The sequence below is a fragment of the Zeus faber genome, assembly GCF_960531495.2.
Source record: "Zeus faber genome assembly, chromosome: 7".
Lineage (NCBI taxonomy): Eukaryota > Metazoa > Chordata > Actinopteri > Zeiformes > Zeidae > Zeus > Zeus faber.
The window spans coordinates 24,828,556-24,845,720 of NC_137203.1; the positions used below are offsets into that span (position 1 = coordinate 24,828,556).

The window sequence follows — 17,165 nt, forward strand, 5'->3', positions numbered from 1 at the left end:
ATATGAGGCTTCTCTGCATTTATTTGGTGGCATAATATTTATCCAACCAGGTCTAATTGTCTCTGTATTTTCGTTGTAGGAGCGTGGCAGTTCTATCGGGAAGCTGGAACCCATCTCCCCTGTGAGCCCGGCTCAGATGGACCCGGACCTGGATTTGGTGCCGGCCCGCTTCTCCAAAGAGGAGCTGATCCAGAACATGGACCGCGTGGACCGAGAGATCACAATGGTGGAGCAGCAGATCTGCAAGCTACGCAAGAAGCAGGTTGGTGCACTTCTGGTCCAAATGTTTCTTTTAGTTCAGATGGACATGGAGATTTCAGACTGATGCTTGCTTCTAGTCTATATAAGCTGTCAAACACAGTCACTTAACTGATTGGAATGAGTTTAGTTTGCGGCAAAAACCACAAGTAATTGTGGTTTGTGTTGTTTTTATAAAACACTTACTGCAACTGTAAGGCCAGCTATCCTATAATCTGCATAAATTACCACCTAATTGTGTGATTTGCACACATTTAAACAAGTGTTGTGATGGGAACTGTGTATCACGTATTTATCCGAAAAGCATGTAGATGTTGTCTTCTCCTGTGTCATCAGCATTCAATTGGATTAATTGCAGCTTGTTGCTTGCTGATGCTCATGTGTGGTTTTCCAACCCAAATTTTTCTGGCCAGACTTCAGTTGGCGCCAATACAGCAAAGTCTTTATCAAAATCTTTGCTGTTTCGTAATTGCACCAAAGCTTTGTGGCTGGATCTTGCGCTGTTCACACTTGACTGTGGGAAGCTGCAATTTCTGCTTTCCTTTCTCCCTGGCTTATTATGAAGGCCAGTGAAAAAGTTAGGTTGAAAAAGTTTATATATATATACACTACTCACAAAAAGTTAGGGATATTTGGCTTTCGGGTGACATTTATGGAAAATGTAAAAATTCACACTCCAGTGATATTATATCATGAAAGTAGGGCATTTAAGTAGAAGCATGCAATGGTGATTTCCTCATCTCAAACAATTTATATTATTATCAATAACTTGTCATGTGCCCTTGAGCATCAATTACAGCTTGACAACGACGTCTCATGCTGTTCACAAGTCGACTTATTGTCTGCTGAGGCATGGCACCCCACTCTTCTTGAAGGGCGGCCCTCAGGTCATTGAGGTTCTGGGGTACGGAGTTACAAGCCTCTACACGGCCACTCAGCTGATCCCATAGGTTTTCTATGGGATTCAGGTCTGGAGAAAGTGCAGGCCACTCCATTTGAGGTACCCCAGTCTCCAGCAGCCGTTCCCTAATGATGCGACCTCGATGAGCTGGAGCATTGTCATTCATGAAGACAAACTTAGGCCTGTGTTGTTCATGCAGGGGCACAATGACTGGATTAATGATGTTATTCAGGTAGTATGGGCTTGTCACTGTACCATTCACAAAGTGTAGGGCAGTTCTGTATTGACTAGACACCTGCCCACACTGTAACACCACCACCACCACCAAAGGCTCGTCTGGTGACAACAGTGGCTGATGCATAGCGCTCTCCTTGACGTCTCCAACATCGTTGGTGGCCATCATTTCTACTCAACGTGAATCGACTTTCATCAGAGAACAGCACTGAGGCCACTGGTCCCTCGTCCAGCGTAAATGCTCCCTGGCCCGTGCAAGACGATGATGCCTGTGCCTGGTGGTGTGGTCAGGTTCCCTTGCAGGTCGTCTAGCACGCAGACCACGCTGATGTCAATGGTTTCGAATGGTCAGACATGACACTTGGGTGCCTCTCACCTCCCTTAAATGTGCCTGGAGTTGAGTGGCATTCATCATCCGGTTCCGCAGGGCACTGTTCACAATGAACCGCTCATCAGTGTGGGATGTGGCCAAAGGACGTCCACTTCTATGCCTTTCTGTGACTCTTCCAGTCTCTCTGTATCTCTGTTGCAACCTGCTGATGACACTCTGTGACACTCTAAGCTCAGTGGCCACTTCCCTCTGAGAACATCCTGTTTGAAGCCTCGCAATGGCGAGGTACTGTTGATCAATTGTTAGGTGTCGTCTTGGTCTCATGATGTCAAAATGTGAACAGCATGATGAAGAGGACTGTTTAAATACCAATTCTAATTGAACCATGAAATGTATTGGTCAATTCATGGATCAAACACCTGTTGTGAATTTTGCCGTTCAGCTCCTTGTTAGAGAACAGCAAGTTGTGCAAAAAGTACTGAAGCATTGAACAGTTGGACATGTGCATTCAAAAGTTTAGAGGAGGTCAAATTAAGTTCAGCTGTAAAGGTTATAGTGCATTTTACGTTCATCCTGAAATTTCACCTGAAAGCCGAATATCCCTAACTTTTTGTGATTAGTATGTATGTATGTATGTAGTAATATATGTATGTGTGTGCCTTATATATATATGTGTGTATATGTGTGTGTGTATATATATATAAATAAATAAGGATTATGGCAGTAGGATTATGGCAGAGATTTCTTTATTCCATCCTCCTCCCCCACACCGTTGTTGCTTTTGTGGATGCCACTCAAAATCCATTAATCTTAGCCAGCTGCAGCCCTGGTGCATGGTGCAACTGCGGGGAGGGTGCTTGGTCTGCAGGCCACAGCTCTGGGTTTTGGGGGGAGTTAGCCAGTGGAACCCTGAGTGATTGAAAGGCGAGGCTCTGCTTACTACCTAGAAAAATACATTGACGCCCCCCCTGCCCTATCTTCTCCACACACAATGTTTAAAAATAAATAAATAAATAAAATAATTTATGGTTACTTTTCCTAGAAAAAAAGTTACACCCCCCTAGTATGCAGCTTCCCAGTCCCCCACCCCACAACCCAACACTTCCAGCTCCGTCCTAGCAATAAAACATCTGGAGTGATTAAGTGGTATGGTAAAACTTTATTTAAAGAGCTCTGACGGAGGCTGGGTGGTGGCGCTTGGCTGGAGCTTAGGTTACAGCCAGTCTGTGTTGTGTCAGCCAGCCTCCTGACGGCTGGTTTGTTTTATTTTACTCTGCGGTGGGTTTTGGGAAAAGGGAAGAGGGCTCTCTGGGAATGTATGAGGTCCCCCCAACCCCTTGCCAGATGCTTATCCTGGCCAAATTGTGGCACACAGTGATCTATCAGGCTCCACTCTTATGCAAATCCTGAAGAGGCCTCCTCTCCTCCTTGCTAAGAAGTGGAGGGGTAATGCTGGGGTACCAGAATTACTGTAGATTAGCTCACGGCACGCCACTCATCTACGTTCCAGCTTCCAGGCTCCTTCTCTTCGCTCACCCCACTCAGACACTTGACACGTAAAGCTAATAAAATCTCTTCTCCCACTCCTGTGCGCATTCTAAACAAGATGGATTGAGAGAGACGTATCTGTGCATAAGGAAAAAAACGTAGCCCGCCCTGTAATGAGCAGGGAAGGAAATGGCCCTTTCTGCTTATCTCCTTATCACATACACCGCGTTCCAAATTATTATGCAAATTGGATTTAAGTGTCATAAACATTTGATTTTTTTGTTTTTCAATTAAACTAATGGATGGTATTGTCTCAGGGCTTTTTGGATCACTGAAATCAATCTCAGACACCTGTAATAATTAGTTTGCCAGGTGAGCCTAGTTAATTGAAAACTACTTAAGAAGGACGTTCCACATTATTAAGCAGGCCACAGGTTTCAAGCAATATGGGAAGGAAAAAGGATCTCTCTGCTGCCGAAATGCGTCAAATAGTGCAATGCCTTGGACAAGGTATGAAAACATTCGATATTTCACGAAAACTTAAGCGTGATCATCGTACTGTGAAGAGATTTGTGGCTGATTCAGAGCACAGACGGGTGGGTGCAGATAAAGGCATAATGAGGAAGGTTTCTGCCAGACAATATCATGGGATGAAGAGAGCAGCTGCTAAAATGTCATTACAAAGCAGCAAACAGGTATTTGAAGCTGCTAGTGCCTCTGGAGTCCTACAAACCTCAAGGTGTAGGATCCTCCAGAGGCTTGCAGTTGTGCCTAAACCTACTATTGGGCCACACCTAACCAATGCTCACAAGCAGAAACGGTTGCAGTGGGCCCCAAATACATGAAGACTAATTTTCAAACAGTCTTGTTTACTGATGAGTGCCGTGCAACCCTGGATGGTCCAGATGGATGGAGTAGTGGATGGTTGGTGGATGGCCACCATGTCCCAACAAGGATGCGACATCAGCAAGGAGGTGGCGGAGTCATGTTTTGGGCCGGAATCACGGGGAGAGAGCTGGTAGGCCCCTTTAGGGTCCCTGAAGGTGTGAAAACAACCTCAGCAAAGTATATAGAGTTTCTGACTGACCACTTTCTTCCATGGTACCAAAAGAAGAACTGTGCCTTCCGTAGCAAAATCCTCTTCATGCATGACAATGCACCATCTCATGCTGCAAAGAATACCTGTCATTTCACCTGTTTTATTGGCTGCTATTGGCACAAAAGGAGAGAAACACATGGTGTGACCCCCATCCTCCCCTGACCTCAATCCTATTGACAACCTTTGGAGCGTCCTCAAGCAAAAGATCTATGAGGGTGATATCAAAGAAGGGTCCTATGTTAACATGTAACTTGGCCTGTTAAGATGTTTTTAACTGAAATAGCTTTTGATTTCAGTAAATATGACCTCCTAATGCTGCAAATTCAACAAATGACCATTTTCAGTTTTTTACAACCTATAAAATGTTTTGAAATGCTGTTGTGCATAATAATTTGGAACAGTGTGTTTTGAGTTTTTTTTATTTTTGAAAAAAATACTGTAATCATTGGGAGGTTCGTTCAACAACATTCGAATTACACCCTAACGGTTGATGACTTGAAAATTGTACACTGTCATTTGCATCGACTATTTAGAAAAATCAGAGAAAAAATAGAATTTGCATAATAATTTGGAACGCGGTGTAGACGTGTGTCCGATTTTTGATTGCAGAAGTTGCTCCATTTTAAAATACATGTCAGATTGTACAGTAAGTTGGGAGCAGGCTGAGCTGCAACACAGCATTATTTGGATCTCTCCGTTTCTGTCTGTATGTGTGTCTTTCTTCCCCATATTTTTTCTTTCTGGTGTTCACATAATGTGCTGGTTCACAGCAGGTATTGGGTTTGTTTACAGGCTGTTGTGATAACCCATTGATGAACTGGGCCTTGGGGAGTTAATAGCTATTACAACTAATAGGCCGGTTATTCTCATCCCTGTTGGATGGCAAAAGGATGAAGGGAACAGAGGGAGGGCTGATCACTTTCATACACACACCTCTCAGCTTCAACTCAGCTCTCAAAGCTGAACCACAGGGGGAAAGCTGAAAGATTGTGGTATTTTTAGTTGTTTTTTTTGTGCTGTATTAAAGGTTAACTGTCATCTCTCTCTCTCTCTCTCTGTGTGTGTGTGTGTGTGTGTGTGTGTGTGTGTGTGTGTGTGTGTGTGTGTGTGTGTGTGTGTGTGTGTGTGTGTGTGTGTGTGTGTGTGTGTGTGTGTGTGTGTGTGTGTGTGTGTGTGTGTGTGTGTGTGTGTGTGTGTGTGCTACAGCAACAGTTGGAGGAGGAGGCAGCTAAGCCACAGGAGCCTGAGCGCCCCATCTCACCTCCACCTAGTGAGGCCAAGCACCGCAGCCTAGTGCAGATCATCTACGATGAGAACAGGGTATGGAACACACAGTCATTTTCCAGTTATGCCATTTCTGTACATTTGCACATTCCAGCACATTGTGCTGAAAGTCAAAGAGATCTTCTTTGCATTTGAATTTGGAAGCGTCTCATCACAAATGGAGATTGTATTCATGGCGTTGGGAGAGCAAGCCAACAGGGTTTCCTCACACGGTTTGTTGTCCTCTCACTTGAGTGGTGTAATAACGGGATGCGAGTTAGTCTCCAACTTCCCCTGATTCAGTGTTTCCTTTCTGGCAAGAATTGTTGCCGTTGGATGTGAGCAGAACTGGCTGCTGGTTAACGTTGGTGAAATGGGAAAAAATGGGTTGTGGGCAATAAGCAAAGCAGGCTGACTATATTTCTAAGAAGAAAAGAAAGCTGAGGCCTTAGGTCTCTGAGCTTCCATTATGTATACTCCTCTAATTGTGTTTTCCGATGCATTTCTTAGAAAGAGGATCCTGAACTGAGGACTGGGTCTGGTTCCTTCGGCCATTGTTGAGTTAAGCCGCTTCGACCCCGAAGATGTGAATAGCATCTGAGTGTTTGCAGTGCACAGGCTATTATTCCTGAGAGCTCTGTCAGTGTGATCCAAGCCAGTTTTTCTCAGAGTGAACATATAGCTCCTCAGGGTGCTTATCCCCCACACTCGCCTTCCGCGCTTTCTGTGAGACCAATCATTATTCTCCCGCGTTGTAAAATGATTTGAAGATTCACACCTCCCTCTGGGTTAGAAACATAATAACCTTTTATCTTTCGAGGACGAAAAATATGTATGAAAATTGCACCGTTCACGACAGTTGCGTATGACGTTCTACCTCCAGCTGCTGTCTGTGGCAGGCCTACCTTGTCTGTAAGGAAGCCATTACCAATGCACTTATTCCACCTAGTGGTGAAAGGCACGCCTCTCGTTTCATGTGCCTGGAATCTAAAGGAGCAAAACTCTCACACTGTATCAAAGTGCGCCCCAGATAAAAAACCTCTTTGAAGGAGTCTCTTGTGGGAGAATAGGACTAACCTTTCCCGATTCCGACTGCTAAAGATTAACTGTGATTCAAGAAGGCTCTTTCTCAGAGAAATCCTTTTTCATTTTCAAGGCATGGCAAATGTGAATTGGGAGACCACCCTTTAGCCGCAGTATGATTCAAGTCCCTCCTACCAGGGACTCTCGGGGACTGTTCAGTGATTGACCATATTGTTTTCTTAAAGTATGCACCGTGGCTTCTGCCTGCGCGCTGCTACAGCAATGCTGAATCACAATAACTCTACAGTGGCAGGTTTGGGTGGAATGTGCAAGACTTCAGTTGAAAGACTGGAAGTTTCTGGATGACTCAGACGGTACTCTACAATGCAGCCTGACCTGCATAACACTTCTCACTTCCCTCTTGGTGCCAGACATGTTGTCACTCTAAACCCCCCCCCCCCCCAACTCTGTTGTGTTGACCAAGTGACCCTGGAGTGTGTTCTCTGGATTTGTGTTGCACGGTGGTCTTATCTGCTACCGTGAGGTTATCTGTCGACAAATATGACTTTGTCATTAATCCAACATTCACAGAGTATGAAATATATCTTCCCTTAATGATCCTACACTTCTAATGGCAGTAAAAAAGGGTCAAGTTTCATTGAGCCCCCGAAGCTGAATGAAGCTTGAAAAATCCAGTATAAGAAGACGATAGTGATAATGTCTAGAAATGTGCGCTTCTCAGGTATACCGTGCAGGGTTATCATTTGTGACTACATGAGGTAATTGGATTGTATTGCCCTCCTTTCAACCTTTCCCCTGCATTATTGTCGGCAAACGAGAGAGAGTTGCGTGTGCGTTTCAGCACCTGGCTGTAATTACTCCAGCCTCCGGCTTGCCTGGTGCCGATGTCACGGTGGTGTCGTGTATCCCCTCTGGGCCTGGTGTTACCGGCTCTTCCTGGCAGGGTTACATTCGGCCCACTGACAGCCCTTTGTCAAAAGCCCCCGGTGGCTTAAGGTGTCACCGCATTTGACCACCAAGGGGCACAGTTGAGGTTGCTTAGTCAGGCTCGCTCTGTCCATTTGTGAGATGCCCGTTGTCAAGTGGCTGTTTCCGATGGAGAAATGCAGAGCATGGAATAGGAGCTTTTCTATATTTGATTACCGACACTGAGAAACTGTGACATTCTGTAGATTTATATTTTTTTTTCTCCTCACTCTGGCCTCCACCGCCGCCCTGTTGAATCTTAATACGTCGTGCTGAGTGGGAAACATCGGCATTTAAAATGTTTAGGGTGGTGCGGGGTGTAGCCCTACTGTTGAATGCCCTTGGGGGACTAACAGGAGGAAAATGAGGAGACACTCTCCTTACCCCCACCCCCACCAAGGATGAAAGGCTTCTTTTAATAATGCTGCTCATTAGAAGCTTTTTGGTTCTCTGAGGCGCACCCTGTTAGACCTACACGCACAGAAGCAACAGCAGCAAGATAAAGACTCCCAGGATGGCTGATGCCACTATATGAGTGTGTTCGCATTTGAGGGAATATGTATATGCACATATAAGACCTACACACACATAGGCCCGGAAAAATAAATACTGGGCCGAAAGAATGGTAGGACTGGGTTAAAATAAATAGATACCTCGATACAATTAAATTGGATTATTCTTCTTCTGAATCGATTTTGGAAAAAAACAGAACATCTATATATATTGTGAGCCATCTCATCGATGTCGGATTGAATCAAATAGTGACCCTTCAAATCCAGATTGCAGATGCAGCTTTTTAGACAGGGAGCTGATTATTTGGCCTCGGCTCGCAGGTGACCCAGTTGGAGGCTGAGGTTCCAGGTCCATTTGCGTGTGTAAATGTCAACTCGGGCTGGCATATCTCGTCCCCCCCCGTGCGGCTTCCACCGAGGACGGAGTGGGAGAGTCGCGGAGTCACACACACGACATGACGCAGCAGTAGCTCGACATGGCACGGGGGGATGCAACATGAAATGGCGGGTGGCAGGGATGTGGGGGCCTGCAGTTGCGTGCACCAGCAGGTCCAAGTGTTTAATTTTTTCAGGCCTGGTGGCATGCACAGAATAAGCCCTAAACAGACGAGGCGCGATGGCATATTGACGCGTCTGCTGCGGTCAGATGCCGCAGCGGGCGGTCTGCAATTTACATTTGCCTTCAAATTTTTGTTTGCTCGGTTATATTAGAGACTTAAAACAAAGTTATCACGGGGGGGGGGGGGATGACTTAATAAGCTGCATTTATTGAATTAAAATAAGCTGTGTAATCAATAACCTTTGCAAATCATGAGCACATCTTGAATTGCACCCAGTGTGCATGATTCATTGCTGCACTTTATCTACCTTGGGTTGGAGAAAATTTCATCATGGCATCAGGATATGGACATTTTGCCCCAGGAAACCCATTTATTGAAATCTTCATGCAGGGCCCCCAAGTGCTGTCCTTGCAGCCTGAAAATTCTTACATTTAAGGATATTAGTAATTTAAAGTGACTCTGATAGTAGTGGCACCAGAGTTTCCCAGGCAACGACACAGAAGTTCAGGGCTCCAGACTTAACTTTTATCACCACCCTCCGGGAACCGCCTCGAAATTTTTTTTTAACCGCCCCGAAGTGAAAATAGAACCGTCCCAAAATCAAAATGTTATTTCTTTATTCTATGGTTGTTAGTTGTAAGATGTTAGTGGCATAATAAAAAAAAAACATTAAAACTTTGAGGAAATAATTATATTTATTTTGCGGTGTCACGATTCCTATTTGATCTTCCGGTCCGCAGCAGAGCAGCAGCATGAAAAGGAGTAAATTAAATAGATCTAGAGTTTTTATTTGCTTTGTTTGGAGAAAAGACCGCTCTGATCAAAACTGCGGAGCTGCAGGTAATAATTTGCCTTTTACCACCAGCATTCCCCTCTGGCAAAAATAGCATCAGTTTTTCTGCTCTTATTTTGGTGGGTAACTTAAAAGTAGTGTAATAAGTAACCTATTTTTTATTATTCTAAAGTCTAGTTTTGAGGAAGCTCTTAAATGTTTAGGTGTGTTGTTTAAATATTCTCATATTTTGTTATTATTTGTATTTTCTATTATTCAGATAAGTTACTTGTTGAGAAACAAGTGTTTTTCTTGACAAATAAAGACTTAATAGTCGATCAATGGCACAGCCTTCAGTGCTGGGGGGGGGGGGGGAGTTTAAATTGAAAATCAAATTGTGACCTTAAAGTCGAATTGTTGATTTCCAGAGTTGTGACACCCCTAATTAACAATATTGTAAGGTTTTTTAAATTAATGAAAACCGTATTCTTCTTGAGGTAGTGCACTTGTTCAAAAGCCTTTGAGATGTCACACATTCACATCTCTACTTTAATAAAAATATTATATATTATTGTCTGATGATAACTGATATTTATTTATGTGTTTTTGCTATTTTTGATATTCCTCTGTGGTCATATCAAATTATTCAATTCTAAATAAGAAAATAATTATAATATACATTTTTTTTTTGATAATCTGGACACTCAATACATTCAATACAATTTATAAAAAAAATGTAATGTATTTGAATATTTCAGTTAAAAAAATGTATTCCATGTGATCGTTTCAGTTAGTGAGCTTACAAGCTAGCATTAGCTTTGGCATGGGTTTCCTATTACTCCCGATGGACTGGATGGCTAGAACGGCTAACAGCACTAGCGATGGAGCCAGAGAAGAAGTTACGGAGCAGGAAAACAACTTTGCCGCGGCACAAACCGCCACTTTGTGACGAAAGCCCCGTACGTAGCCCTCCAACATGGAGAAGTGGGGACAGCGTTTCCCGTTAGCCACTAGCCCACGCCATAACAAACAACTGGAGCGAGTGAGATGAGCGGTGAGAGGGTTTACCTGGCGGGGGCTCTCGTTGGCCTGGTGTCCCGCCAGGCCGGTACAATTATAGGGGAAACACTGGATTCGGTCTCGTCCGCCCCTGTCTCACCCCATACTTCTATTCTGTGCTCTTTGTTTGTCTATTTGTACGCCCCCCTACCTACCACCCCCTCCTGTCTCTCTCTCTGTCTCTCTCTCTCTCGCTCTCTTTCTCTCCATCTATCAGTCTGTACGTCCATCTCTCTGGGCCGCTGCACAGTCGTGGTAGCTGAAGGAAATGAAGTGAGATGGGAAGCAGCAGAGCATGCAATGTGTTGCCGAGGAGAATCTATGTGATCGATGAAGCAGAGAGAGAGGGGGGAGTTACAGAGTGGGGCGGTCTCCATAGGTTATACATGGTTCATATTTTAAAAAGTCTGATTTTGTGCAAACCATCATGGGTGACGTTGTCGCCAGAGGGGGTAATACAAGAAACCCTAATCCCCTTCCTTGCCCCAAGGCAAAGTGTGTGTGTGTGTGTGTGTGTGTGTGTGTGTGTGTGTGTGTGTGTGTGTGTGTGTGTGTGTGTGTGTGTGTGTGTGTGTGTGTGTGTGTGTGTGTGTGTGTGTGTGTGTGTGTGTGTGTGTGTGTGTGTGTGCACCAGAAGAAGAATTGGGGATGGTGTTCATATGTTAGGTGTTTTTATTTCACTTTGCATTTCTGCAAAATAGAAACCTTAAGATAGTGTCGTTTATTCCAACGGGATTTTTGCTCAGAGTTTGTGCTTATTAACATAATTTAGGATTAACAGTCACTAATTGAAAACTTGAATACTATAAACCTATCCATGGGTTCATATTATTCAAAGTTTGTAATAAGGTTAATGATGAACGGAATTGACTGCCATCACGATGATATTGCAATTACTTGCAAAAATTCATTATATGTTGTGATTTTTATAGAAGTTTTGCCACACTACCCAGCCGCACACCTCTTCTCCTATTTTAGGCAAAATGTACACAATATCTTTCCCTGGCTTTCATCACTTGTCTCTCATGGGATAAAGCAGCATACATTCATCACCAATGGTCTCTCTCTCTCTCTCTCTCTCGCTCTCTCTCTCTCTCTCTCTCTCTCTCTCTCTCTCTCTCTCTCTCTCCCCCTCCCTCCCTCCCTCCATCCCTCCCTCCCTCTGAGTGCATTTGTGGAGGTGAGTAATATTTTCTCCGTAAGAGAGGAGGCAGGGAGAGAGTACTGCGGTCCAGCTTTAGTTAAAAGCTCTAATAATAGTTTGTGCATCGGTCCATCCGGGCTGCCAGGAGCACTGCTCCAGACTCGCCGGTTGCGCTGTCGGGCTCGTTTGCGTTGCCGTGGTGATAGCAAAGTTGCTGGTTGATGGCTCACATGTTGCTGCTTTGTCCGTTGTCTCTGTAGAAAAAAGCAGAGGAAGCTCACAGGATACTGGAAGGACTGGGCCCCAGGGTGGAACTGGTGAGTGTCCTTATTGTGTTTGCTCACGTATATGATAAACAGTGTTTTTTTTCCCCTTTGCACAGCATCTGCATTTTGGATGTAGAAGGCCTCTAAGAATATGGCCGCTGTTGGGTCGATGTATGTTCAGCAGTGTAGCTGTTACATGGAAAACTGTTGCACTTGTGTCCTGGGGCTGTGGCTACATTTGATCACTATCCTTTGTCTTTACCACAGAAGATTGTGTATGTCTTTTTAAACGCAGAGCGGTACTCGTAATAGTACTAACATGTCTCAACTTCTCGTTTGTCAATATGTGTTTCATATGCATTATTGTTCTTGTCATATATATCTGGGTTCAAAATAAACAGTTTTATTCAATTTGTGGTCAAGTAACCATACAGCTGTGTCAAATGGATAATCCAAAGAGCCTTGCATTGAGTAGGAAGCACACACACTCCCGGCTCTCCCTGAAGACTTACATTTTCACTGACTCAATGAGACTGAGTAATTACACTGCAAACCTGAGGTGGGGATTAAAGCCGAAGTGACCCCTCTCATCTGGCTGTGAAGCTTCCCTCCCTTCTTTGACAGTACATTTGTTTTCCGCTCTTGTCTCCTCTCCTCCTCCAGCCTCTGTACAACCAGCCTTCGGACACCAAGCAGTATCATGAGAACATCAAAATGTGAGTCGCTATTATCAGAAGAGATCTCTCCTCCTTCTCTCTCCCTCTCCATCGCCAGAGATATGCGCGAGTGGGGCGGAGCCGGCTCCTTCTGTCCGGCTCTTATTCTGTGCCGGTCAAATTTAGACGCCCGATACTGTGCTCATGTACTGTACTCGTAAAAATTCTCAGATACTCAAACCCGATACAACGAAATGTAACTTAATGGCGTAGTTGACGCTCAAAAAAGAGAGCAAACGAAAGAAAATGGCAGCTGTGTGGACGTAAACAAAGAAGATTAGATGAATAATTAATTTATCGTCTGACAATATTCCAACATTGTGCAGAGTGCGTATCGATTGCTGTCACAGTGGAGCTCCGATAGTGACTCTTTTGAGACTTGGTCCTTGACGAGTCATTCAGTAAAACGAGTCGCTCCATTTGATTCAGTTGGTTTGACGCACGGTGGGGGAAGGAGGACTTCCACTGAACGAAAGGAAGATGAGTCGGACATTAATTTAACTTGTTTGTTTTTTGTAATGATTGCGATTTATTTGTAAAGTTGCATATATAATATAAATGTATATTTGCACTTAAAAGGAAAAGAGACTTTCATTTGAAGTTTGAACTGGAAATTTCCATGTTAGTTATATGTTGGGTCCTACTAAAACTCAGTGAGAGTTACTGGTTGAATTATACTGAAACTTGGTGACAGTAACATTCAGTTTTTATTGGAACTCAGTGACAATTTCTGTTCTATTATCGTTCCATAGTGAATAATGAACATAAACAGTGTCAAAATCAGCAATCTCACTATTGTGGTAACTGAAAATTGCAGCGGTAGTCTGTAGATGCAGCTGTCCAATCACATGAGCGAGATCGGATCACAGGATGTATTTGTCATCGCTGACTTAAAAATAATCAGAAAAATGAATCGGCCACGAAAATTGCAATCGGTGCTTGTCTAGTTGGTCAACTGGTTTGGTAACTTTACGAGATGATGCTTTTCAAGGTGTATATCCTAATGAGATTAGTATACTGTATATAGTTAGCTGTAGTGTCTTGCATACAATGTGGTAAACCTCGTTACGAGACGGCTACAGTGTGAGTAACTGATGGAGTCATTTAGTTGCAGTAACTCAACCGCCACGGAGACTCCCTGTTACACTGTTGTGGCACTCAACATATTTTCCCATGGTTGGCAGGTTGAGAGCGAGAGAGAGCGAGAGAGAGAGAGCGAGAGAGAGAGAGCGAGAGAGCGAGAGAGAGCGAGAGAGAGCGAGAGAGCGAGAGAGAGAGAGAGAGAGAGAGCGAGAGAGAGAGACCCTCCAAACCCCACCTCCCCTCGGTAAACCAAAATACCGCGGTTATGCATTGCTTTTCACCGCGGTAAGAAAAAATTTCAAACCGTCACAGCCCTCGTCTGTGTGTGTCTAACCCTAGCTGTGTAGCTTTTGTCCGGACAATTGACTTCTCTGTGCCACTAAGCAGTTTGATATGTTTGGCACACGTCCCCAGTAGGTTGGATGAGTTGTCAGCGTGCCCCACCTCGGCCCACCACTACTTCCTGCACACTACAGCCAGTACGCCTCTCTCATCTCCCACGCACAAACTGCTCTAACCGTTCACTCATTGTTGGAGTTGAGAACATTCCAAGCATCATGTGGAGGAGCAAAAAATGACTCGGCATGACTCTTCGGTTGATTCTCTTTCTTTTTTCTGCCGTTCGGTGCTTTAATGTGATGATGTTGAATTGAAATTCATCGCCGTCATGTAGAATTTGGCAATATTGACAGTATGAGTTGTCACTGTACGTCAAGATCAGTTATTTGGGGGGTCACTAATCGGTGCTTTCATATGATATTTACACACAATAAATATTTGAGAAACAATCATTACTGATGTGAATGTAATGACCAAGCAGGGAGAGGTTTTCATTACAACAATCTATGAATTTCGGATTGTATTACTTTACTGTAACTATATCACAATATTACAAATCCCAGACAATATCTAGTCTAATATAATGATGTTTATATGAGGGGTTTTCACTCATTTGCATTGTCCTCAGATAAGTCAGAGAACTATAGTATTTTGTTGCTGGTCTGGGTCTGAGCTGATCTTTCCCTCATGCACTCGGTGTCCAGTGGGCAGCCCCCCTGTCCCCGTCCCCACCGGGACCCTGTGTGTGTGTGTGGTGGTGCGTGCGTGTGCGTGCGTGCCTAAACATGCATAGCCTCATGGTAGATTCAACTGCACTTCTCTGCTGGTGTGATTTGGCAGAGTTGATTTTCACTGGCTGCGTGGGAGTGTTTTTGTCAGTGTTTATGCTGGGCTGAAGGTGTGTTTGGATTCAGCCAGGCCTTGTTATTGCAGTAAACATTTCTTACTTGAGAATAAAGAATAGGCAACACCTGGGTGCTTATCCCTGGGCCTTGGATGCTACCTGGTGCCTCCCGAGCAAACTGCCTATTAGCCAAATCCGATGATGAACGCGCCGAGTGGTTTTGGTATACACGACGACTACCAGCTGTTGATGGTTTACCTGTTACATAATTATGGATGACCAACAGAAATGTTATTTTCCCTTGTAGATCGGTAAAGAAGTAAAACACAACTCTCAAACACCGACTTGTAATTCTAGGATGTGTCTTTGAACTTTAATGACATATGGAGGAGTAGTGCTTGACTGCTATGCAAAGTCTTTGCTCAAGTTAAAATATTTCCACTGTGGCCTCAATGGCGCGATAATCTGCCTAATCTCATCATTCCATCGACGTTTATTCACGTGTAGCACACCTCCTGTCCTTGCCTTTGACACCAACTGAAGTGACTAATGCACGGTTAGATTACATTTATCAGTAGGAAATGTGACCTTACAACTGACAGATTAACTATCAAGAATAAAACCCGGTCTTGCAGTAAAGAGGAGGACAAAAAGAGTGGCTGCCAAACCAGATGACTGGCCCTGACCTTTATTCGAAGCGCCACGGCCAGCTCCTCCTGGCCCAGACAAGCTTTACATCTTTGGCTCCCCTCTCACTCTCCCTCTCTCACCGCCTCATTCCCTCACTCTCTCGCTCTTTCACTCTCTTTCTCTCCATCTTCCTGGGTCCCCGCCCCCACAATAAACGATTTTGAGTTTATCAAGCAGTGGCATACAAGGTGTGTGTGTGTGTGTGTGTGTGTGTGTGTGTGTGTGTGTGTGTGTGTGTGTGTGTGTGTGTGTGTGTGTGTGTGTGTGTGTGTGTGTGTGTGTGTGTGTGTGTGTGTGTGTGTGTGTGTGTGTGTGTGTGTTAAGAAGACAAGGTGTGGTTGGAGGATGAGGTGAAAAACCTTTTTTGGTTTTTTTCCCCGTAATGGCATTTAAAGAAATCCTTAGTGGTTTAACAACAGAGGAAATCATTGTTTAATACCTGATGCGCCCCCCCTCCCTCACTCTATCTGGCTCCTCTTCTTTCCCCAACAGAAACCAGGCGATGAGGAAGAAGCTGATCCTCTACTTCAAGAGGAGAAATCATGCTCGTAAGCAGTGGGTGAGTAGAGAACTCTGCGCACTTTGACCCCTTTGCCCGGACCCGCAACACTTGACTGGCTGGGAACTGGACCAGGGGCTCCTAGAAAGCGTCCATTTTAGGCAGACCAAACATGGAGAGAGCTCCACTGAACACAGTGGCCTTGAGCTGATGTAATAATACTGAGTATTCCCCACGGAACAGAAAAAAGAAAAGGCTTAAGAATTTTTTTTTTCTTCTTCATTTTGTAGGTTTGACCACATTAAAGCCGCTGTTAGCCAAGCACTTAAATCAGCTTTGTACGCAGTGTGCCTCTTTGTGTGCAGTCTTGCCTGCCAGTGATTGAGCAGGACAGAGTCAAAGGGCAGGGCTATAAATAAAGCTGGGATCGGTGGGGCGAGCTCTGATGCCACAGCCAGGCAAACCCCTCTTAAAATCAACTGCCCCGGGCAAAAATCATTACCGCAAATCAAGTGTGCAGGTTTAAAGGGGACCTATTATGCTCCTTTTCAACAAGTTAATATAGGACTCTGAGGTCCCCAAAACATGTTTTTGAATTTTTTTGCTGAAAATACCACTCTTTATCACTAATTATGCATTCTAGCCTAACATACCTCTAAATCCATCGCGTTTCTGGCGCTCTGTTTGGTGCGAGTTCACCTTATCAGTCCACCAAAATCATTTTGGAACAAATTTTTAAGAAGAAAAAGAAGAATCTTAAATTGTCACGCAACACACCACACTACAACACATGCATACACACACACACACACACACATGCACATGCACATGCTTTGGATGGTGGCTGGTGAAATGAGGCCTCTGCATTTGACCCATCCTGGCTTGTCCTTCCTCCGGGGGGGCAGCCAGGAGCAGTGGGCAGCATTCGTCGACGCGCCCGGGGACCTGGTGATGAGTGTCCATTGCTCGTCAGACGATGATGTGTGCATGTTTTTGGTGGGGGTCCTTACTGATGGTAGGTGGAGGAAACCCCATGTGAGCACGGGGAGAACATGCAAACTCCACACAGGCTCCTATTTTGGAGATAACCCGCCGGA

General features: G+C 44.5%; 1 protein-coding gene across 1 annotated transcript in view; it reads left to right on the plus strand.

The window, feature by feature from the left end:
• ncor2 (nuclear receptor corepressor 2) overlaps positions 1 to 17,165 on the plus strand; it is a gene marked incomplete at its 5' end in the record, with an annotated part of 86,160 nt that overhangs the window by 19,243 nt on the left and 49,752 nt on the right. Inside the window, 5 exons of the mRNA XM_080004680.1 lie at positions 80 to 262; positions 5,518 to 5,631; positions 11,892 to 11,948; positions 12,561 to 12,613; positions 16,062 to 16,128. Of these exons, the coding sequence (XP_079860806.1) occupies positions 80 to 262; positions 5,518 to 5,631; positions 11,892 to 11,948; positions 12,561 to 12,613; positions 16,062 to 16,128 (474 nt within the window). The remainder of the gene's footprint in view (positions 1 to 79; positions 263 to 5,517; positions 5,632 to 11,891; positions 11,949 to 12,560; positions 12,614 to 16,061; positions 16,129 to 17,165) is intronic.